Below are 23692 nucleotides of genomic sequence, written 5' to 3' on the forward strand. Positions count from 1 at the left end.
AGCGGCCTTTCAAACCAAACCCATTTTAATTGGTAACTTCAGCCATAGAAAACAGCCATCTAAGTGCTTTATTTGTTTATTTATTTTTGCTTCTCTTGTTGGTTTTGGAAACCCTAGTAAAAGAAGGGGCTGGATACGCTGTAGTATTGCAACTCTCCACTGAGGGTGGTTTCTTTTCAACTGAGAGCAGCGGGAGTATCAGAGAGCTAAGCTTGGGAGCAGCTAGGACTGAAGGGGAAAGAGATGTTGCTTTTTCCCCTTGAGCATTCGTGGTGAGGAAATGTGCAGTTTGTGAATTACAGTTGACAGTGCACTTGCAGGATGCAACAGGAAAAGTGTAGCTCTTACAGAGGGATCAAGCTGCAGCAAAGAGCAAGTTACTTTTGGAGGGGACAGGAAGATGCTGTTAGGGACCAGGAGACACAAAGCGGTGTTTGCTTTTTGAGATATTCTATCAAGGTTGGAAACAGAATCTGACTGCAAGTACATAGCTTTTTGTGAGCAAAGCATCCTAAACGTGTCTACCTCAGCAGTCTGAGATTGGGTCCTCTCACAAAGCTACTAAGGAAAAAAAAGAGTATTTGCATCCATTTTCTGTCTTGCTTTTCCTTTGTTTTAAAAGCTTCCTGATTCTGTGAGTCATGAGGGGGATTGTTTTTGAGTTTGAAAGCAGTCCTTACCTTTGTGGTGCTCAGTGCTGGCACATTACTTTAAATAGATAAAAATTTGCATGTGTGTCTTGAGTCATACCCCAGTGAACACCAGACTTGGAATTTGACTGTGTGTTGGTGTCACAGCTGTACAAGAAGGATAGAGAGAAAAAAGGGGTGGGTAGGTCTCAAGTTTACCTTGTGGTTGCCCAGGCTTAACCCAAGGAAAGTTCTTCATTGGGTGCTGCAACTATAAAATACAGTTTTGTCTTGGCTGAGTGGTGAGGCTTGAGCTACTCTGTAGAATAAAAATAGAGCAGAAGAATGCATTGTAAAAACAAAAACAAAACGATTTGTCATAAACATTGAGAATAACTGCAGTGCTCAGTAAAATTAATTAAAATGTAGGTATATATGATACACAAATGGAATGGAAACATTTCCAGTAGTGTTGACTTCTCTGCTGTGGAGGTGGGTGGCAGTCATGGATTCATCCCATGGCATGAAATAGTGGTGTTACAGAGCCTGGCTTTTACAATGCTTTACTAATATGGAAGGCTTGTTCCAGACTTGTCACTTAAGGATTCACTCTTGAGATGCAGAATTATGGACCTCCTGCTTATCAGGCAGCACAGCTATCTGAGCAGCTGATCATCCCTGTGTGGTTTCTGATAAGTAATCTTTTAGGTAATAATATATGCATCTTGCATGTTAGTAATTCTGTAAATTGGCAGGTAATTGATACCTGGTTGAGCTGGGATCTCTGCCTCAAAATAGAACCACAGCTATAAAACCTTCTTTGATATTCATAGGAGTAAATTCTAGTTGGTACCTGTGGTTAAACTAATCTATGACTGTATTGCTGGAAGCATAGATGGAACGCTAACTGGAAAAATGCCTGTCATTAAAAGAACCAATAAATGCAGCTGTTTAGAAGGGGGCTTTATGGGATAATTCCCTGTTTTTCAGGCAGTTGCTTGAAGTGTAGGACTGCATAAGCCCCATGTGTTGGACTGGGTGATCCTTTTACAGGTCCTGTCCAGCTCAGGATGTTCTGTGGCTATAGCAGTCCTGTTAACTAGGACTTGTGGGATGAATCTGCGTGTGAGTGTCTTAGCATCTCCAATCAACGTGCAGCTTGTCAGAGCAGCTGGAGGAATTTAAATGCTCAGTTCCTTAGGTAATTAAACTTCCTGACTGGCTGCAGCTAAACTGAGTTACTGTATAACTACTAAACAAGCATACTAGGGTAAAACTTGCCTTAACAGTTGGTGGAAGAAGTTGATCTATTCTATCTGTTTCTCTCCTCCTGTCTATGTTTATATAAGAATATGTATCTTTCTTCCTCATCTTTTTAATTGATCCACAGTGCTTCCCTACCTTATGACACCTGTCCCTTTGTCTCTGATAGATGCCTCAGAAAACTATTTAAATGATATCACGATGTTCCTTTCTAATCGGCAATGAATATTGCCTTAAAACAAACCAATTTCTTCTCTTTAGAAATCCTTGTCTTTTCACTGCTGGATTTCTGAATGTTTCTGATAAAGACATGGAGAATATATGTAACAGCAGTGTCTATATTGACTTCATATTCCGGAGGGCAATGAGATTGATTATTATTTAACACTTGGGTCAATATTTTCCTCTTGGGTCATTAAATCGTGATTTTCATTTTTATCAAAGTTGATATGTGCCTATGAAGGCAATCAAAACTTCCATTAAAACCTGGAATGTACCTTGTACCTAGTTTATATGATAGCTGACATGAGAGATGGATTAAATAGATACATTACGTTGTGTGGAATCAGATTATTTGTCTGACAAAGATAATGTCCCGTGCTTTATGTCCAGGAATTCATGTAAGTATCTGACCACATACAATACATTTTTACACAACTGCACAATTACATTTTCCTAAACATTGTGTAGCACAGTTTTTGTGTTTAAAGAAGCCAAGGTGATTAATTGCTGGCAAAAGGTGCAGTTTTAAAATCTCCTGAGGCTAATGCTAGAGTTGAGAAGTCAGAGGAGCCCAACAGATTGCTCCGTTGTATCATAAGTTACCATGAACTCTCAGGTTCCTCGGTTGGCATGGAATCTTGCACAGATGTCATGTTTATTTCTGCTGTGGACAGAAATGCACCGGTGTTGACACTGGATTCATGAGATCATGTCAGTTCCAATAGGTAAAACGAGGTACGGCTGACTAACAAAGTTTGACACTGATTATAGGCTTGGCCCAGAGCTCTGCTCTGAGTTTGTCTGAAGAGCACTGACAAAGGTGTAATTCCTCACATACAATCCTCTAGTATTTATAGTGTCTGTTGTGAAGAACCACAAAGCTTACTTCAGTATTACAGATTTTGCCTTTCTTTCCTCCCTAGGTGTTCTGTGACTACCATGGACACTCCCAGAAAAAGAATGTGTTCCTCTATGGTTGCAGTATCAAAGAGACCTTGTGGCAAGCAGGTTGCGTGGTCGACACAGCAGTTATCACAGAAGATGTTGGCTACAGGGTAGGTCTGCTTTGTTCCTTTCTACAGTTGTTGGCATATATGTGCACCTACATCCCTCTTTAAGATGAGGTCAGATCACAAGTTCTGTTGGTAGGTGCAAACTTGTCTTGCAGCAGAGGAGTAGAGATCCAGAAAAGTTTAAATGATTCCTACTATCTTCATGCACCAGATATCTGCGAGAATATTGTCAATAGGTGGATCTCTAATTCATTTCATTAAGATGCTGTTTTGTTGTCACTGCCGCTGACTAATAGAAATGTTGTATTTTTGTGTTTTATAAGTTCCAAGTATACATGTGCTTCTCTCACCCTCAACTCACGAGAAGTCCCCGTGGAAACACTTGTTTCACAAGGAAAAGCAGGAAGGGTGCTTACAGTCAGAACATCGCTTGTTGTATTTGAAATCAGTGGGCTTGAAAAGGCTGAGGATAGTTCACTGTTACACAAACAGAATTCAAATGCTGCTTTCAGCATCTGGTGCCTGTCTTGAATCTGCAATGAAGAAACCAAGAGCAAGCCTCCAAGGGTGTCCAAGAATCTGCAGTGGCCTAGATGAAAGGCTTTGTGATTGCAAAATATGGGAAGTTTCTCTCCTTCCTCCCATGAGTAATTGGGGACGATCCTGCTCTCCATGTATTTACTTCCCAAAAACATGAGCAAAATACCTCAAGAAAATTGTGATTTTTGAACAGCCTTTGCTGTAGCCCTTGATTCGTGGGAGAAAGAGGCATTGTTACTTCCTAATACTTGGCCTCAGATGACATGCGTAGCATTGACATTGGAAAACCCAACTTCAGGATTTCTCCTTTTAATCACCATTCCAGGCCCCTTTGACAGTAATCTCTGAAGGGACCTCAGTAAAGAATCCTAATTCCATTCTGACCAAATGGGAACGGAGGTTTATGGACATGGGCAGCACCCCCGTTTTTGTGCATGCTAAATCCAGCTGTATGAGAGACAGGGAGCATGGTTAAAGTAATGTGTTGTCATAAAAGAATCCTTTGAAAAGATGCGTTTTCACCCTCCCAGAAATACAATTGATAATTAATTAATTGGTAATTAATTGGTAATTAATGAGAAAAGCAGAGGGGAAAGAACTATTAGTGTGAAATCCAGTGAAAGCTGGTAAAATGAAAGGAATATTAAATTCAGATTTGATAATGCTTCTAAATGAGTCCTGACTACAGAGACATTACTGTTACCTGCCAGCATTTTTATTTAATCAAATATAGAAGACTGATTATGCATATAATTTCAATTGTTTTAAAAACTAAACTGGATTAGAGATCTGATTATGGTACTTCATAGCATATATTTACAAAAATCTGTGTGCTGTTTCAGATAAGGACAGAATGAAAACTATCTGAACCTTCACACGCAGTTTAGCTGGATCTCATGATTGTGTTCAGGATTATAATTGTTTGGGTGACTGTGCTTTATTTTTAACCCAGCTCCAGGAAAACCTGGATGTGTTGCTCGGAATCATAATATTTTGCAGCAAATTGTACTTTGAGGGCAATTCAGAAGCAGTGGATGTTTAGTTCAGAGCAAGTAATCAATTTTAAAGATTCCTCTGTTCGGTATTCTCCCAGGAAAAGGAATGCTGTAGTTCTTAATAGCACACTGTAGATCTTGACTTAAGAGTTAGGCTCATGCTGGTCTCAGGTTTGAAATGTAATCTCTCACTTTGTTCCAGTTATCTGTTCACAAGGTTTTTTTCTGCTGATGAATGGACCTTATAGATCTTTATGTCTGTACCTTACAGAACTGGTAGGGTCCATTCATAGCTATAGATTGGATATGCTGAAAATAACATTTACTTTCTTATTACAGAGGTATGTATGATTATGATGTTTGCAGTGGATATTGCAGAACAGTTTAGGCCAAAGATTTTATCTTCTGCGTCAGTCATCCTTTAAGAGAAGACCAGCTATTAAATGTTATTTTCTCAATTTTGATGAAACCAAGCAGTCCTGTACAGAACTGTGATGTAAAGCTCAACAGAGTGGAACTAGAATTGCTTAGAATCAATCAGTTTCACTGATTGTTATTGGAAAGTGAAATTAGCTGGTTGGCTTTCACTGCCCAAACTGAATGAAATTTGAGGGTCAATGCCATTAGCAATGAGCAGAAACTCCTTCTGTATGATTCCATTCCATTCAGAAGTTTAAGAAAGCTGTCATCAAAGAAATAATGAACGTTCTTATTTTACAAGCTCTTCACTGGATGGTCTTTGGGCATGTACTGGGATGCAAGCACAAAGGTTTATATGCACATATGTGCTTTTGTATGTAAATGCCCAATTTCTACACCGAGTACACCTAGTGTTAAGGTATCTAGTATATACTTTTACAGTTAGCATGAAGAAGTGTTGCATCCACACTGATAGAAATATTTGATAGCGCTGTGTATTAGCAGTGTTTATGGGCTGCTGTTGAGAAAAATGATTTCTAGAATAAGAAAATCACTCAGAGCTAAGAGGTAATTTTACTGAATTTTCATATTTACTCTTTATTGCCGCTTTCTATACAGAGTGCATTCAATGTACCATTTGATCCCAGATGAGAATAGTTTGGTTTATTTCACAATGCAAGATAGTTAAATGCTAAGCTCTATTTTCCTATAATTATCTGTGACCTTCAGTGGGATTATGCATTCCCCTTCTTTGCTGTGTGCTGTGTTCAAACAAAATTCCTCCTATAGCTGAATCCCTTGTCAAATTGTGAGGAGGAGCTGGAAAGGAAAGAATGGAAACATTGTGTGCTGAGCTATGACTGCAGCCCTCTAGGCAGAACAGGAAAATGTAGTTAATGTTGAAGCAGCTTAAAAAATAAAGCTTCGTAAGTGACTTCAGCAGTCCAAAACTATAGGATGTGCAAAGACATCATTTTGGATGGGATGTACCAAATGTACTTACAGCATTTTTGTCTGTGACTGGGGACAAAAAAACAAACAAACACAACAAAACATTAGAATATGAAGATTTCACTTGGGATGAAGATGAGTCCAGTTTGGCACTAACTGGAACTATCACAGTGACAGTTTCTACAGGTAGCTTTGGTGATACGCGCTTTAAACAGCATAGGCCTCTTGTAGATGTATTTGTGATATAAATGCATGTACATCTGTTTGATTCATTTTCTCATTGCTGATACTTTCTTATAGACTCTTCCTAAAATCCTGGACAAAGTGGCCCCTGCATTTGTCATGAACAGCTGCAGCTTCCTTGTAGAAAAGTCCCGCGAGTCAACAGCCCGGGTGGTGGTATGGCAAGAAATGGGTGTGCTGAGGAGCTACACCATGGAGAGCACGTACTGCGGCTGCAGCCATGGTCTCTACAAAGTAAGTACCTCTTCCAAAGAACTACATGGCACACTCCTTCTAATGTGTGTCTAATGAGCTTGGGAGAATAGAGAGTGCTGTTTTTATGCTGTTTGGTATTGCCAGCTTCCTTCTATAATATAAGTGTAGCCATTCTACTGAGTTTCTTCTCAGTTAAATCCTTCCACGATCCTTCACTTTTAATCTTCCATGCCAGGAAAGTAGGTTCCTTGCTACGAGGTTTCATTTGACAGTGAAATAAAAAGAAATTCCAGTCTAATGCCAAAAATATTGACCTGAATGAAGGAGTGTTTTTGAGATGATACAGACTGTGTCTTTATAATGGTATTCACAGTAGATCTGAGGTAATTAACATGAATATTAGGAGTCGTACACTTCCTGTTGCAGTCTATCTGGGCATTTGCTTGGCTAAACTTAAGAGCCTGCACTGAGAATTCTGCACTTGGAGTTTGTTACTGACAGCCAAAGGTAGCTCATCTATGAGCTGAAGCCACAGCTTTAACTGTGAACTAAATGGAGCTAAATTTCTTACCAAATGATGTTCCAGATACTGTGGGAAGGGCTGTACTTGTGCTGAGTGCATCAGAGACAGGAGCCTCTTGGCACTTTTTAAGTACATGGTTTGAGCTCTGGTAATTGTATTTAGCTGTACATAATTCTCCACTTGCTCAGTTGGTGAATTCTTTTTGTTCCTTTCCCAAACCTGTTGCTTTCCATGGAAGGGATTCTGTGCTCCACCTTATTTCTCCCACTAGGGAGCAATCCTTATCTATACAGCATTAATATGTGGTTAAGGATCCGAAAAGACCCTTAAGGAAAAAGCCATTGTTACAAATAACAATTAATAAGACGTTCAAATTATTCTTTGCAAGTTCTATGTTAATCCTTTTACATTCCATAGAATGTGGCCAGCAAGTACTCAGCTACTGTTTTAACAGTGCTCTACTATACTCACATCATTTCTTAGATAGAAAAGGCAGAAGAAATATCTGAAGATGGTTTAAAGAAAGAGAATATAACTGCCCTGAGCATTACACCTAGTGCTCTCTACTCTGAGAAGTGCTGATGGGGTGCAATAGGTACCACAGGTTGTGGTGGGGTTTTAAATTTCCTTCAGACAGTGGGGAGAAATTCTACCTTGACTAATGTCAGTGGCAAAACTCCTAGTGATCTCCATGGAGAATTTAACTCATTTCCTAGATAATCTGAGTAACATCTAAAAGCAGTTGGACATCAGGTTATATCAGTGTCTAATGATTTGTTCCTCTACTTCCTTCAGTATTTTCAACCCAAGTTTGCATAAGTTGTGCCAGCAGATCTAAAATGTTTTATGCAACGTTCTCCCAAGTGCACCACCACTCAGTAAGCTGGTGGTCAGGCTTCTAATGGTGTTGGTAGCAGTTCTGGATCCTGATCTTTGACTTTCTTCCTTCTTGAAAATGGTGAAAATAATGGTGAATGTAGCTGCTTTGCTGACTGTAAACTGAGATACAAACTTCTTGTGCTTGAAGTTGCACATATCTGATAGGGAGTTTGCAAAGGATTTAGGAAAAAACAGAGGAAGGCTTTGTAGAGACTGTAAGAAGCTTAAATATTAAATACACAGGGCTGTCAGGTAAGCCCCCTCTCACCACAGAGCAATGTTGTAGGAGGGCTGAGGTAACCTGTCTGATAGAGAGGCCCAGAAAAGAAGTTCCTAAAGTTTTTCGATTGCACGGTGTGTGGCATATCATGTATAGAAATGTGACTTTCATTTCTAAAGCAGTTTAGTGAGTGAAAAATAAGGCATGAATTTGTTACTAGTGATATGTAAATGAGAAACAGTTGTGACCCCAGCCTCGATTAAAAGTCATTTGATTTCAAATGGGTATGGGGGGAGGGCAGAAATGAGAGCAAAAGAAAAGATGACTTGTCTCTGTTGAATCTCCCTGTCTGTGTGATCAATGGAAATGCAATAAGCCATCTACCCTTAAGGAAGAGAAACATAAAACTAAAGAAACTATTGATCTTATCTAAGGTTTTATTCAACATAAAGAAGAAGAAAAGAAGGGGAAAAAAAATCCAGACTCTCTTTGATTTTGTCTGGATTGTCCAATTGAGTCTTAGAACAGCAGTGTCTCCATTTGAAAGCTGCCTAAAACAAAGCAGTCCATTTCAACAAGGAATTCTCCTTCCTACTTCTACCAGTTTACAATCTCACAATCAAAAAGTAATCAGAAACTGCCTATCATTTCTCTCCCAGTGTGAATGCAGTCTGTATTAACTCCCTCACTGGACCTATTGCCCTCCAGGTTTGTATTACTGTCCTCCTTTTGCAGGATTTTGTTGAGCCATCTTGTCTTATTTGGTTTGCAGAATACTGAATATAAGGCTGTGCCATAGAAAGCTCTATTCAGTACAGTCGGGAGCAAATATTGGCCCAAAAGAATCAAATCTGCACTGACGCATATGGATATTCTCCTAAGTTTCTTCAGTGTGATTCATTTTTAAACTGGCATAGCTCTTTGTTTTACCATATCCTATTGTACTACACTTTATTCTTCTTGATTCTTGGCTGACTAGTTAAGATGCCTGTAGTAACGTACTGCACTGGGATGTTCAGATTACTAACTGTATTCACCATCCTACGAGTTTGATGTATTTTGAGCCATGTATACATTTGCGTTCCAAAACAGATATAGTAGAAACATGGCAAATCTCAAAACTCAGCTCCGTGCTCTCTCAGTACATGTGGTGTTGGAAAGGCATTTTCCTTGACATGTTGTGCCTGGTAGAGGAGATGAAGTACTGATGTAAATAGACTTCAGCTTCTTGCTTCAAAGGGATACACGCAACAAGGAGTAACAAATGAGTTTTTAAATTATTCCAGATATTTTGACAGTACCCTTTGAAGGAGATTTTACTGGTGACGTGGATCCCTTTTTGAAGAAAGTCTTTGGGAGAGTCAAGAGAAAAAATTAATTCTGTCCAGTCTAATGCTTCTGAATGAGGGGAATTGAATGCCCCAACTTTTATTATCCGACTTGATGAGAGGGAAAAGCCATCCATTTGCAGAGATGATGGAATCAGGGAGAGCAGCACCGAGCAGAGTGGCCATACGTTCATAAGAAATTGTTGATAGTTGTTCAAAACACCTTTGAAAGGAGGATTTGGGGAATTTCAGGAACGCTCTTCCATAGAACCCATCTTCATGTTGGAAAAGTTTTTCTTCTTTTGAGTCCAACTACTCAATTCACTGAACTGGTAAAGCAAGCTAGAGGTGAGGAAAAACTGATGTTGTTTTGTTGGTTGGTTGGTTGGTTTGATTTGATTTTGCTTGCATTCTCTCCAGTCATTTACAGTAGGAGAAATTAGAGGTAAAATTGTGCCTGATGTAACGGCAGCAATTGGCAGGTGGAGCCTGGCCAGAGTAACTGTCAAAAGTCATGGCCTGTCTAACAATTAGAAGCCCCCATCTCTACAAAACTCACCCCAGATAAATTGTGAGAGTGAATGTCCCTGAAGGTTCTGTGAGCCATCTTCGTGTGAGCGAGGATGTGACATTAGTCATGTAACGTGTGTTCCACAAATCATGTGCCATCTTGCTGAAGTCTGTCTCGTTCTGTTTAGAAGGTTAATAAATTGCATCTTTTTGTTTTTCCTATGCTATACTGGCATAAAACCAAGATAACTTTCTTGTTAGATAAGAGCCAATAGTTTGTATTTCGGAGATGGAAGTACTTAAATGCTGAGGGATAAAAGGACGGAGCTGCTGATAAACGGGTAGCAGAACTGGATGAAAAGCTCTGCATCCTGGCCCCTTATACAGTAACTGCAGAGATGAGAGTCTAATAAATGGGAAGAGCTGCCATTATCCATCCCCTGTAACCTGGCTAGCATTTACTGAATTATTTTATACAAGTAATGAACCAGTGAATTGCCGTGAAAGTGTGGCAGAAATAAAGCAGTATGCCAAGATGAAAGCCTTTCCTCTTGCTACTCTTTCAGAGGTGGACTGCTCTGGTTTGACCCATTTCTGTCCAAAATAACCAAATTGTTACTAATACATCATTTGTCCCTGAAATTGCAGTTCTGTTTCTTTATAGTTATCTATAGGCAATGAAAGATTTTCTTTATCTTCCTTATTATTGCGTATCACATATTATATTTCTGTGGAATTTTTATGTATGCCTTATTCATAAGCAGTTTATTACAGTCGATAGTCAGAAATTGGGTTGTTTTGAGGGAGTTTGCAGTCGCATAACGTTGTCTTACTGGCATACAGAAGCAATGATATTCTTGTATATCATTCTTGTAATTGGATGCCTAGTGCACAAACTTGCAAATAATTTTAATTTGGACTCATGCCAGTATTCAGGCACCAACAGAAATGGTTGCAGCAATGTTCTCGCCACAGAGCGTATTTGATAAGTACTTGCAGAAGGGAAATGAAAAGAGATGGAGTTTATTCTGGGCTTTCTGATGAGCATTCCAGTAAATTGTTTACATCATCTTTGAAATCTGAGGCTTTTCCTATTTCTGGTTTCCATTGTCTCCCACGTTTTACACTTTTCCTAAGTATGAGTAAGTTTCACAAGCATCCAGAAGTTTCTATCCAAAAAATCATCTCTAAAACGTGCATCTAGTGAACCCTCTGAGGCCTGGGCACGTCATTCAAAAGCAGATGCTAAGAAATATAGAAGAATGTTTTTTTGTTTTTTTTTTTCTAAATAGTTCTGCTTCCAGTTCTGGTCCAAAGTGATTCAAATTGGAAGCAGCTGTAATTGTAAGAGAAGTATAAGAGAAAAACAAATAGTTATCTTGTAGTAATCTAAGGAGTGAAGGATTAAATTAAGGTTTTCTGCTCATTGTGTTTTCTTTAGTTGTTGCCCATTGCAAACGTTTGCATCCTGTTTTCCGTATTTTCATGCTCCTTTTGTGCCCACCAATCCTTTTCAGTAAATTGTGATTCAGTTTTCAAGATATTCTAATGGTACCTTTTAGTCTTGACGATTTCACTTAATGCAACGATATAAAGGTTAATGGCATTTAGGAAATGAGCAAAGGCACATGGGAAAGAGCAAACCAACCAGGAGACGGTGAGCATTCATCTTCCTTGGATGGCCAGAGCAACATAATGATTAGTCTGCAAGCACAGCACCAGGGCTTGTGGCTTGCAGCCACAAACCTGTATTTTCTGGTCCTCTTAGGCTGGATTGAGTCAGATGAGCAAAGTCTTGGATGAGAACTCTTCACGGACTTGGCAGAAAAAATGAGTGTTATATCCTAACTCGGATTTTGTTGATATAAACAAAAGGAGAAATGTATATGGCCTTGAACTACAGAGAAATGAAAAATCAGCTGACTTCTCAGCCTTTTGGAACCAATTTCAAAGCTGATCAAATAGGATCTCGACTTCTCCAACTCCTAAATAAACAGAGTAGCACAATCTGAGCCCTTTGGAAGTAATAGCATCTTAAATCAGTTCCTTTGTCTCTGTTGTTGATAGATTATCGAGGGCTGTCTGTCAGTGTAACTGGAGAACAGGTTCCCTCCCTTGTTGTGGTTTGTAATTGCTTTGTGTTTTGTTGTTAGTGGTGTTTTTTAGGTTTTGTTTTTTTTTTTTTCTTCAGCACAACAGAAAGTAATGATGGGATGAGGTCATTGTAGATCTGACTTTGCAGAGTTGGAAGCATCTAGTTCTGTGGAGGTACACTAGACATGGATGTATTTGGAACAGCAAAGCAGAGCCATCATGTGCTCCCCTCTTTCTCTCAACTCTTTTCCACTACTGTATATAATCGATCAGTTGCTGTAGCTCTGATGTTTACCACTTCTGTTTGGGGCTTAGTCTTAAAGGGCTTGTTCCAACAAATCCCTGCGTTTCTTTCCTTTTACTTGCAAATGATGTGAGCATCTCCTAGTTAGCAGCTGGTTTATTTGTTAAACCAAGGAACACAGCAGATTCTGTGGGACCCAGGAAAGGAAAACAGATGTTACCTTGATTCTGTACATTTCTGAATGCAGATATTTCTCTTTTTTCCCCTTCCAATATACCATAAACAGCTGATACCTGTTTTGTTTGTTTGTTTTCTCCCTCAACTACTTCTAAACCTTTCTAGATGCTTGGTTGCAGCCCAGTCTTCCCATAGTCTTGGGAAGAAAGGTGGTAGTAGGTACAGATTGGAAAGAGTTATCGAGCTGCTTCCCTAGAAGCTTTTTTTTTTATTTCCCTAGGAAATAAAAAGCCAGACTACATGGAATCAGAAATGCAAGTATTCAGTCATACCCATTTTCTGGGAGTTGTGGATGGGATTAGATCGAAGATTCCCAGGTGCTGACATTGCAAACCCAGACAACTTAGATGTTAGAATCAAAAAATTCATTTGCAATTAATTAATTTATGGTTGCATGGAAAAGATGCTGCACTTTGGATGAAATGTTACTCTTTCTGAAGCCCACTGAACAGTTCTGAACGGTGCAGCCTTGAATATAAGTGGGATTTAAGTCTGCTAATGAAAAGAACTCTTGGGAAGGATGTGAGACAGAAAAGCAAAATTCCTAATGAAAACTAGCTGTAGTATTCTGGCAGTGTCTCTTTAAAAGTCTAAATATCATTGCACATCATCCTTTCAAGTTTTCAGTGGAATTACAGCGGCTAGGTTTTTGATTTCTGATGTCTCTCTTGCTTGTTAATCTGGTCCCATGTGGATTTATTGTACAAATCTATTTGGCAGCTGAAAATTGCCCTTTGATGAAGCTCATAGTCTAATCATGAACTCCTCAGGCATGGCAAATAAGAATGGGAGGTTGCAAAAGCACAGGCTAGAGGAGCCACGTTTGTCTTTTACTCTGCATGGATTTTAGAAGCATCTAAATTTCAAAGTCTTTTATACACAGGATTTTCTGCGAAGATTGATTTTTACCCCTCTTAGCATCATAACATTTGCCATGCTGGATCAGACCATTGGTCCATATGATCAGGTATCCTGTCTCATACAGTGTTTGGTTCCTCGTGGCTCCTAAGAGAACAAAACCAGGCTGTAGTGCAACTGATTCAATTACACTAAGACATGGAAAAGAAGAAATAATCCTACCGGCCCACCTTTCATAGAAGAAAGAATTCAGACTGGATTTGAGAGCATCACATGATTGGAAATCCATCTGGTCCCCTGATATTTTGTTCCAGGGATCAGAAAGTGCTAAATATTATTTCCTTGTACGAATTTGAATTCGTCTGCCTGCTATTTTCAGATGTACTCTAGTTTTTTCTCTGTTGGTTTAAAGAGAGATTTAGTAACTTGCAGGTTCTTCTCTTAAAAATACTTACAATGCAACCAAGTTACCTTTCTGTTTTGATAATTAATTAAAACAGGCTGAATTCTATAATAGTTTGTATGAGAATGTGCAGGTAAGTACCTCTGAATTAGCTAAAGGAGCAAGTGGAAAGTCCTGTGCTAAACCACATTAAGCCACATGTCAACACTCTGAAGCAGAATTAAGGTGGCCTTAATTAAATTTGGCTTAACTCATTTCCAAAGTAAATTAAACCAAACTGAATTGCAAACACTTTAATTCTGAATAACGGAGGAGAAATATGTGTTTCTGAATGTGATAAACTTACAGATGAAAGAGGTTGCTTGTGCTGGGTAATCTATGAGGCAGAGAAAACAATATGTTTAGACATGATATTTCTGGAGCTTCATGGCTTATCTTTAGGTAAGAGGCTCTGTTGTATACCACATATGGATGACAAAGAGAAACCTGCTATATTCTAATTTTTGTCCAAGGAAGAAATTTTTGATGCATGTGATGCCAGATGGTGGCTATCTGCAAGTGAAGATGCATGGTCAGAAAAGAGAAATTACAGCACACAGCCTATGGAAATGCAGACATTAGGGACAATTAAAAAGTGATTCACATACATACTATAAGTGGGGACAGATGAGAGGTGAACGAGCTGAAGACAGTAGAGATCAAAGAAGTTGTTGGCTACTCATAGTTGTGAGAGAAGGAGAATTTGGAGACATCCAAGTGCTGATGTTTTGCAGTATTTCTTTTACTCTCAGACACTCAAGACAGGCAGCTTCTGGAGTATAGAATATTAATCTTTGATGAATAGCTGCTGAAGTGAGACAAGGAATCGTTAAAATATTTTCAACCAAGTAATTATCATAAGCGAGTTCCACTTAGAAAAATGGACAAAGGAATAAACAAGTGTAAGTGTGATTTGGCGTCACACTTTCTTCTTAAAGCAAACAAATATGATACCAAGAGGAGCTTAGATGATGCATGTGGAAATGAGTGCAGTTGTGTGTCATGGGATACGTACGGTTCTTGGTGAAAAGGAAAGATGTATTATTGTTATTATCTAACAACTTTTTAGAGCTGAAATTGAGAGAAGGAAGAAAAGATGGAAAGGTAATGGTTGTGTAAATGATGGATAAACCGAACTGCTTTCCAGTGGTCATAGAGGAGAGTGGTCATAGAGACTTCTGTCTAGGTGTTATGTACCTGAGATTTTGTGTAGGCAGCAGTAAATTCTATTACAGATTCCGAACATTACAGATGATTATTTTCTAGTACAAAAGATGTTGTATCCAATATAGCTCTATTCTGGACCACACTATGATAGGAAAGGGTGAAATAATCTTCGGTGTGAGAGTTGGTGGTTACCTAGACACCAGTGATCATGACCCAATTACGTTTAATAAGGGCAGAGCGCATCATTTCTATTAACATGTGTTCATGTATGTTTTTCCCTTAATATGGGATAATAGTCCAGGACTGAGGATGTATTATAAATAAAGCAGACCACAAGAGGAAGAAAAAAAAGATTACGGAGGTATTATAAATTTTAAAACCAATGTTTTTAAAATAGATTCTGTTACATTTCCCAAAAAAAGCTTAATCAAGAATTGAGAACACATTTAGTTAAAACCCATCTTGGTATAATAGTAAAGAGAAGGTGATAATTAGAGCATAGAGGACAGTGAATCATAACACTGATGAAGAATCTATGTAATAGATGGATTGTCAAGAGGTGGATTTCACTTCTTTTAGTCTGTTTCCTTTTTGCCAGTACTAATTGTTTACTAGAGATTCTGACAGATACGAGTAAACAGTGGTAGAGGCCATTTACCTAATCATGATCAAGATATTCTGAGGTGAAAAATGCATAGGTTAATTCTCTGTGAACAAAAGAAAAAGGGGAAAAAGGGTATCAGCCAAAGTAATGTAGGAATTAGATGTGGGAAGCTAAGAAAGTAACTGAAAATTCATGGCAATTGCTACTAAAGACAGTAAAAAAGAATTCAATGCAATGACTGGAAAAGAAAAAGCTATTCTTCTTATGACGTCTGATCAGAAATGTAACCTAAAACCCAAGGAGTTCTTTCTGAGAAGAGCCGCCTGAAGCCTGGTGTACTTCACAATTAAGTTCTGCCTTGGATTAAATAAGTTTTTCCCAAAGTATTCCTAACCAAATCTCTTACTGCGTGCCACCTCTTCTTGGCTATTGCGAAAAGTTTCCTTTGGTGGTGCTGGAAGTAGCAGGTGAACTTACACAAGAATACTGAATCAGAGATTCACTCAGAAACAAAATGAGAAAGGCGATTTTCAATGAGTTTGAAAACGATATTGCAAATGAGTCTGTGAGAGGAGTACAGCTACATACAATGGGAATAAAAAGCCCTGAAACACTGTCCATTTTGCAGTAGCTTATTCCTGGTAGAGATGACTTCTTTTACTAAGTAGGGTTTTAAGTATGTGTATGTTTTTGCCACATGATCAGAAGGACGGTTAGCATCTCAGTGGGAAGTATTCCTTTAAAAGCTGATGGCCAGCAGGCTACAAGTGGAAAGACTTGTTCTGACTTGGAGATAAATATAAAATGCTGTTAGCTTGTGAGGGAGCTGAGAATTGAATTAAGTAGTTTATTTGATTTGAAATGCTAATTCTGTGTGAAAACAATGGAGGACCAGCACTTGTTAAGATATTTCCTCTGCCGCTTTCTTTTTCTGTTATATTATGCCTTCAATTCCATTGTATTATTGTCTGTCTTGTGTTCTTTTTCCCAGCATTGAGAAGTAATAGAGTTGGATCTGACTTGTCATCTGGGTTGGGGAGAATGGGCTGTACAGCCATGTTGTGATGGCCCAGGGCATGCATGCATGCATCGCCAATTGGCAGTGATGGGAAAAAGGGAGACAGCTCTGTAACGCAGCATAAACACGCTTGAGCAACACAATACCTTGCTCACAACCTTCAGATGTCCTGCACCTGGGTGAACAGGCACCTAAAGTCAACACCGTGGCCAATACTACTGCTTTCCACCAAAGATGAAAGCACTGGATGAGCTATGTGATGGGCTTTATGTTCCCTGCAGTCTGATGGCGCATAGGAAGTTTGCAGCAGGCAGCTGGACACCATTTTCCCAGTGACCTTTTGCGAGCAGCCCTCTTGTCTTTTCTAGTGAGGGAGAATGAAGTAAATGGAGTCTGAAAACAGCTCAGACTGGCTCTGAAATAGTGACCGAAAGGTCGCTTTTCTGATCAAGCCATTGTCTTTGGTGATTGGAAGGGCTTCCAGAGGTCAAAGTGCTGAAGTTTTTCTAAATCAGGAATGCTTTCATGAGCCCCCGTGTGCACTGAAATGGCTGGAATTTCTGCTGGTTCATCAGTTGTAGGTAAATGTATTACATAGGCTGAATATCTGCAGCAAGCTACAGCACTGGTTCTGTGGTTTCATGTATTTGATCATCCCTCGCTCACATCAAATCCTTTAATTTGTGAAGCCTGATGTATGATTATGCTGGGGAGTGATATTAAATGTCAGCTTTGAAAATGGGCCTTGTCACGACTAATACGAAATTCACTCCTGTTGTTAATTTAATGAGATAGAGTGACATGCATCATACATTTATTAAATGACCATAATTATATTTATATTAATGCCAATCTCTGCCCAGGAGAGATTCAGGCCTGGCGTAATGGGACGTGTTCATAATGCAGAAGATCTCTGAATATAGATACAGTGAGAAACTCAGGACTGTAAAACCAAGGCCATGTTGTAGGCTGAGACCGAGTAGCTCTGAGATGCTTGGACAGCATTTTGGGTGGGTGAGGCTGTGAGCTTTGATGGAGGTACATGATTAGAGCTCGTGTCAGACCAACAGCTTTTTGGTTATTCCACATGCTGCAGGATTGGTTGAAATTCATTGAGGTATTGACTTGCTCTTAAATGTAATGCATTTGTATGTTCATTCCCTTTAAAAGGTCAACGAAGCAACTTGACAATTTTTAAAGGTAGCCTGCTGTGTCTGAAGTATATTTAGTTTCATGCTGTCTTCTCTGCAGGATATGATATCGAGTTGTTCTGGTGTTATACCGAGCATGTTGTGCATCGTTATGTAGACAAGATCATTGCTCAGACCTAGGAAACAAATAAGAATTGAATTTTTTTTCCGAATCTTTTTTTTTGTACAATTATGTTGTTTTAGGAAAATGGCCCTCGGTTATTGCTCTGGTTTCTTCTATCTGGTTGCATCAATTTCCTGGGAATAAACCAGATTTCTGGGACAGTGGCAGCTCTGCTTGTTGCAGGAGGCAAGAGCAGCCACTACTGAATTCAGTAGCTCCTGTCTGTTGCTTATGCTGATAGTGTCCACTTCTCCTACGCTGCATACTGATGTGTCCCCTGTCTTCACTCTTCTTGTCTGTCACTATAAACAGAGGGGAACAAAGTTGACAGTGTTGGATTGAAGGGCTGTAAGTGGTTATTGATTCCCAGCCTTCTCGCATGCATAGAGGTAGGGTATGTGTTAGAATACAGACACGAGCACACAAGTGGCAATGGCATGTTACTGCCACTGAGTTATGGGATGTGCATAATTGTTCTTTTCAATGCAGTAGCTAGGGGAACATCTGTATGCACACTAGAGGATGTGTTTGTGTGCTGCACTTGGAAGAAGTTGTGCCCAAAGATGTTTGTATGCATGCATTTATTTCTGGTTTTAGGCAGAACACAAAAGGTGTGCAACTGACATGCATATTTATTGCTTTAAATACATGTCTGTATTTTGTGCATCTATGCATAGCACATGTGGCTACCTTAAGGTCTATATTTTCTACGTACAGCTAGAATTATGTTGTGCTGTGTGTCATTCCTCTGTCGTATGACACTGTTTCATGGCTGTCAGTGGAAAGAGAAAAAGGAAGGGATGCATAACTCACCCTTTTGGCCAAACCATTCTTGCAAAGCACTTGTGGGAGCCTGGATTATCTCGTGAAGGGGAAAGGAAGTTCATTTCTAAATGAAAACTGAAAAGAAAAGGTACACAGCAATGATGAAGTTCAGGTTTCATTAGCTTTTGATGTCTGTTCACAGGAAAAAAATCATGTTTCCTTGGTGACCTTTTAATAAATGCAAAGCTAGGTGGGAAATCTGTCCTTCAGTTCCTTTGCATTTGTAACTAATTAAAGGTGTGGAGTGTGGTGTATAGGATTGCAATGAAGCCTGATGTCAGGCAGCACACTCGCAGTGCTGGGGTCTATGGATGTGTGCCTTGCTGTCCTGTGGGCTTCCACGTGCAGAGGAGATGGATGTCTTCTAAGGCTGTTTCGCATCTCCTCTTCTAGCTGAGATTGGAGCAGAAGGGTAAGGTGGGCTCCTCACACTGCGCAGCTCAGTTCTTATATGTATTGACACAAAGGGTGCTAAGGTGGTGGAAAGCAAAACAAAGCAGGCAATTGCTGTCAGTACAGGCTGTCTAAGCTGGTGTGACCTACTGCATTGTAAAGTGAGGGGAAGTGCCTTATTCCTTGTAAAGTATTTTCACTTCTGTTCATCCAGTGTTCATCAAGGTGTTGGAAGGAACGCAGCACATGTTCCTTGACTCTTCTACAGCTTTTTAGTAATATCTTTCTCAGCGTAGGTGTTGCAGAAATTAAACCAATCTGGTTACGTTTTGTGGCATAGGAAGACAGGATAAGCAAGGTTTGCCACAGCAGTGGGTGTTAGAGAAGCTGCTGACAGAAAGCAGAAAAGATAACAGACAGAAGTCAAGTCAGCTTCCATTTAAATACCTTCAACCTCTTGATTCAGAGATACAGTGTGTAAATGGTGAATTGTTTGTCATGTTTTTGATACTCACTGCTTCTGGACAGACATTTGATCTCAGGGTATTCAGGTAACGTTTTAGTGTCTGCCCTTAGCTGGTGTAGCATGAATGATGTCTTCTGTGAATTCATTGGTAGAGAGGAGGAGGAATATTAGCAGAATTTTCTGTGTCTTTTTGGAATAATCTTTAGTGATGCTCTCTGGAAGAGAAAACCTTAGATTTCTGAGTCTGTGTGAAAACATTCAGAGATGAGGGACAGCCCAAAGAGGTGTTGGTTTCATACTGATAAGATCTGGTGTGTTACATGCTGACATGCATCATAAGAATGAGTAGCACCTGACACTTCTGGGCTCACTCCAGATATATAAATGCAGTCCACTTAAGGCCAGGTTGCCTTTGCTTGAGATTCTGACTGGTTGGAATAAATGGGAGTGAAATTTTGTTTATTTCATGTACATTTAATAACACACATTTCAATCCCCAAGGTGCTTCATCAAGTACCCTACTCTTCTCAGTCAGTTCCCCTGATTTCACATGAGGATGTACAGCTGTGATAAGCTGAACTGAATGTGAGGTCTCATAACTCTACAATTTAAACAGTAAGAAGCTTCCAGAAAGGCCAAATCAGTCACTGAAGACCTTCTTTTTAAGACAACCAGAGCAGTCCCAATACAAATCATGTTTTACCCATATTATTTCTGTGTCCGTGTTACAGAGACTTGGCACAAGCCCCAAATACATCTCATTTATATATACACGCTTGACATTAACTGGAAGGGGGAGACTGTGGAAGTGGAGAAAAGACTCATAAAACCTTTAATTCTTGCAATGGCACGTTGGCACTTTTGTGTGCCACAGCTCAGCTACTTGTTGTATAGAGAGAACTCAGCCTATAGGACTGTGTAGGATTTGCATCCTGTTTAGAGGGGAAAGCCAGCAGCAGAGTGCATGGAGAGTACATGCCTATGGTTTTTGAATTACACATTAAATGAGTGTTTGTTCCGCTGGGCTGGGTTTGTGCAGTTAGTATTCGTGGGTGCAAACTACAGACTGTGGAAGACTACAATATAAACATGAATGTGGATACACGTGGGTGTGGAAGACAGTCCAATGCATGTTCAAGTGTGCACCAGTGTGTCTGATGAACGTGTAACTTTAATTGTGTCTTTATGGATGGTTGTTGTTTGTTGTAATGCTAGAGTCTTAGAAATGTGTCCCTGTACATCTGTGATCATGTAAATGTGTGTGTATGCACAGATCTATATAAATGCCTGATGAGAAGTGCTCAGGGTTTCCAAGTAGGAGATAACACAGTGTACCAAAATCAGCGGGAAACTCCAGTGCATTCACATTCAGCCATCATTTTGTTCTAAGAAAATGGGGATTTTCCTTCATGAAAGAAGAGGCACAAGTGCAAAAGGGCTTTTGTGGCACTGACTGTGCAGCTGATTGTCAATCTGAGACGGAGGACTTTCCATACGTGCCTTTTTCTTTCACTTACCCTCACAGATGTGACCTCTGGAAAGAAAAGCTAATAAAGCCTTTTTCCCCCCACAGAGAAACACACATAAGAGCTTGGCAGAAACTGCCATTTCTTCAAAGTCATGTCTAACAATTTTTCCACCAGCACCAGCTCTTCCTTTTAGTCTCTGAAAAGAAGGCTTGCCAATAAAAGTCCAGAAATAACTTCTCTCACTAGAACCCATGTTTGCCAACAATAGCTAAGGAAAGGGAATCTATTTTTGTATCTGGATTGTAGTGTGAGATAGTTCTGGTGGCCTAATCTAATTGTGGTTTAGGATGTTGTAATCTCTGTATTGAGGTATATGGGAGAAAAATAGTATGTGTGCCTCTTCTGAGAAAAGAATTAGGGTCAGTGCTAGCAGTAGGAGAAATTGAGATAATACCAGATAGTCTCTGTTTGGCAGCCAAGGCCAAGTCTCACTGTCTCCAAGCAAGGTAAGCAGACCAGGCTTCTGAAGAGTACTTGGATTCAGCCACGAGTCCACATTATTAGGCAAGTCCATGGTAGTGTAGCAGATCCAAAGTGAAAACACACGTTAGTAATTCAGGGTGATGTTTGTGGGATCAAACAGCTCAGAAACCACTTGGCAGGTCCACAGTGACAAGGTGATGCTGGGAAGTCAGTTCTGTGAGTCAGAGTCTCACCATAGGGTACACCATATACACACCATAGGGTGTGCTCAGGTAAAAGCATGTAAGCGTTGCTACAGGAGCTACAGACCTGCAGTTTTACAGCAGAGCCCTAAGCTGAAGTGGGGCTCTTAGAATAGGTAGAGGGTATGGGTAAAGGCCCCAGGCGGGTCTGGCTGAGGACCTTTATGGCCTGTTAGTGCTTTCAGAGCTCTGAAAGAATGATTCATTTCACCATCAGAGTATCATGTCTGGGTTGTCTCTGTTCTGTATCAGAACTGTGGAACAGCTGCTAAAAATAAACCTTAGAAAATCTATTCCAGACTTTATACGAGACCCTGTCTGTGTTGAGCAGGAGATCTGGGGTTCATTCAGACAAGTATCTGAAAACCTCACAACCAGCTGGGTGTACTCAACATGTGTGTTAGCTGTTCTGAGTTTTGTAACTTAAGCTATTAATTTAAGGCTTCTGTTCACTCTGACTAGCTAAGATCCTGACAGGGACTTTAATTCACAGGCATAAAGCTCTGACAGTCTCTGCTTCTAACTGCCATAATGGACAAACTTGATGGGCAAATGCGTTTGTTATTTTTCTTAGGAGACAAAAACTGATTCAGGTATTCAGTTGCTGTGATAATAGCTATTCTAATAGAAGCAGACGTCTCCTAGTGTTGTTTCTATCTCTTGCCAATCTTGAGCTTCACCACTCTCCTGAATGTGTAGCTTTTTAGTCCTTCTATTTACTGAAGGTCTGTAGTTGTACACTGCCTTTCTGAGAGAGCTCAGATTCCACTTGTCTGTCCCTAGTGGGCAGGATAGAAGGTACTCCCCTCCCATATGTTCAGGGGCACAACTGCATCTGCAGAGCTTTGAGGTTCTTTGTCAGAGAGTAGTGCTTGCTAGTTACTCTAGAAGCTGCAGGTGACCCAAAACACTGAGCAAGGGACTCCACACTCTCTACGAGTGTGGGATTGGCAGCACATCTGCCTGATAGAAGGTCTTTATCTCACAAGAAAAGAGAGAAGAGGGAAGCAACTGCTGCCGTGATCTCTGCAGCTGCCTGTCATCCTGCCTGAGTGAGTTTGATGTGGTGCTGTTGCTTCTTTACAGAAAAAGACGCAAGTTATTTTAAGACACTCTTATTATTTTTCTTATTTTTTGGAAATCTTAATCTTTTAAAATATGGCAGGATCTCGAATTAGATGCTTCAAACAATTTTGCTTCCAGCAGTGAGGGGTGAAGTGTAGGAGGTAAAGAGAACTGTGGGTTACCTCCCCATCTCTGCTGATGTCCTTCACTAGGTGCCCTTCACTAGGTCACTCCTCCTCTGATTCAGCATCCCTGTTGGCAGCTTGCAGTACTGCTCTCCTATCTCCCAGAGGATATCCTGCGATTAATTGAGGGATGTATCTAAATCGCTTTAGCATGCAAGCCAAAAGTCATCGGGGACAAAGCTGTTACTAGGGCAGGAATAAAGGTCAGACCCTTGCTGACATGGTTGTCTTGATTAATTACTACACTAATCTCTATAACTCCTCTTCAGCAATATAATTTGGCCTCATCCCTTGCTTGTTTGTTGGTTGTTGTGGTTTTTTTTCCTTCCATTTTCTGCAACTTAGTGGTGAGAGAATTACTGAATAAACCCACATGGAAAATGCTACTTCTCTCTTTCCCACCTCTTGGCCAAACCTATGCCTCATTCCCCCTTAGTGTCCTGGGGGAATGTGTCTTAGTGTCCTGGGCAGCCTTAGCTGGTGGGGGCAACCAGCCCATGGCAGACAGTTGGAACTCTGTGATCTTTAAGGACCCTTCCAACCTAAGCTAAGAATCTATAATTCCACGATTCTTAGGGATTTGAGGAGTGATAGACAATTACTTGAATTACTAGGAACATGATGCATGGAACTGGCAAAATCAGTTCATTTGATA

At 40.0% G+C, this 23692-nt stretch overlaps 1 protein-coding gene across 1 annotated transcript in view; it reads left to right on the plus strand.

The window, feature by feature from the left end:
• LOC146752345 (cytosolic carboxypeptidase 4-like) overlaps window positions 1–23692 on the plus strand; it is a 93869-nt gene that overhangs the window by 35051 nt on the left and 35126 nt on the right. Inside the window, exons 3-4 of the mRNA XM_085532025.1 lie at window positions 3038–3169; window positions 6334–6510. Coding sequence (XP_085388151.1) covers window positions 3038–3169; window positions 6334–6510 — 309 coding nt within the window. The remainder of the gene's footprint in view (window positions 1–3037; window positions 3170–6333; window positions 6511–23692) is intronic.

Source organism: Coturnix japonica, unplaced genomic scaffold, assembly GCF_054131305.1.
Source record: "Coturnix japonica strain WE unplaced genomic scaffold, WE-NBRP24 Scf046, whole genome shotgun sequence".
NCBI classification, from domain to species: Eukaryota; Metazoa; Chordata; class Aves; order Galliformes; family Phasianidae; genus Coturnix; species Coturnix japonica.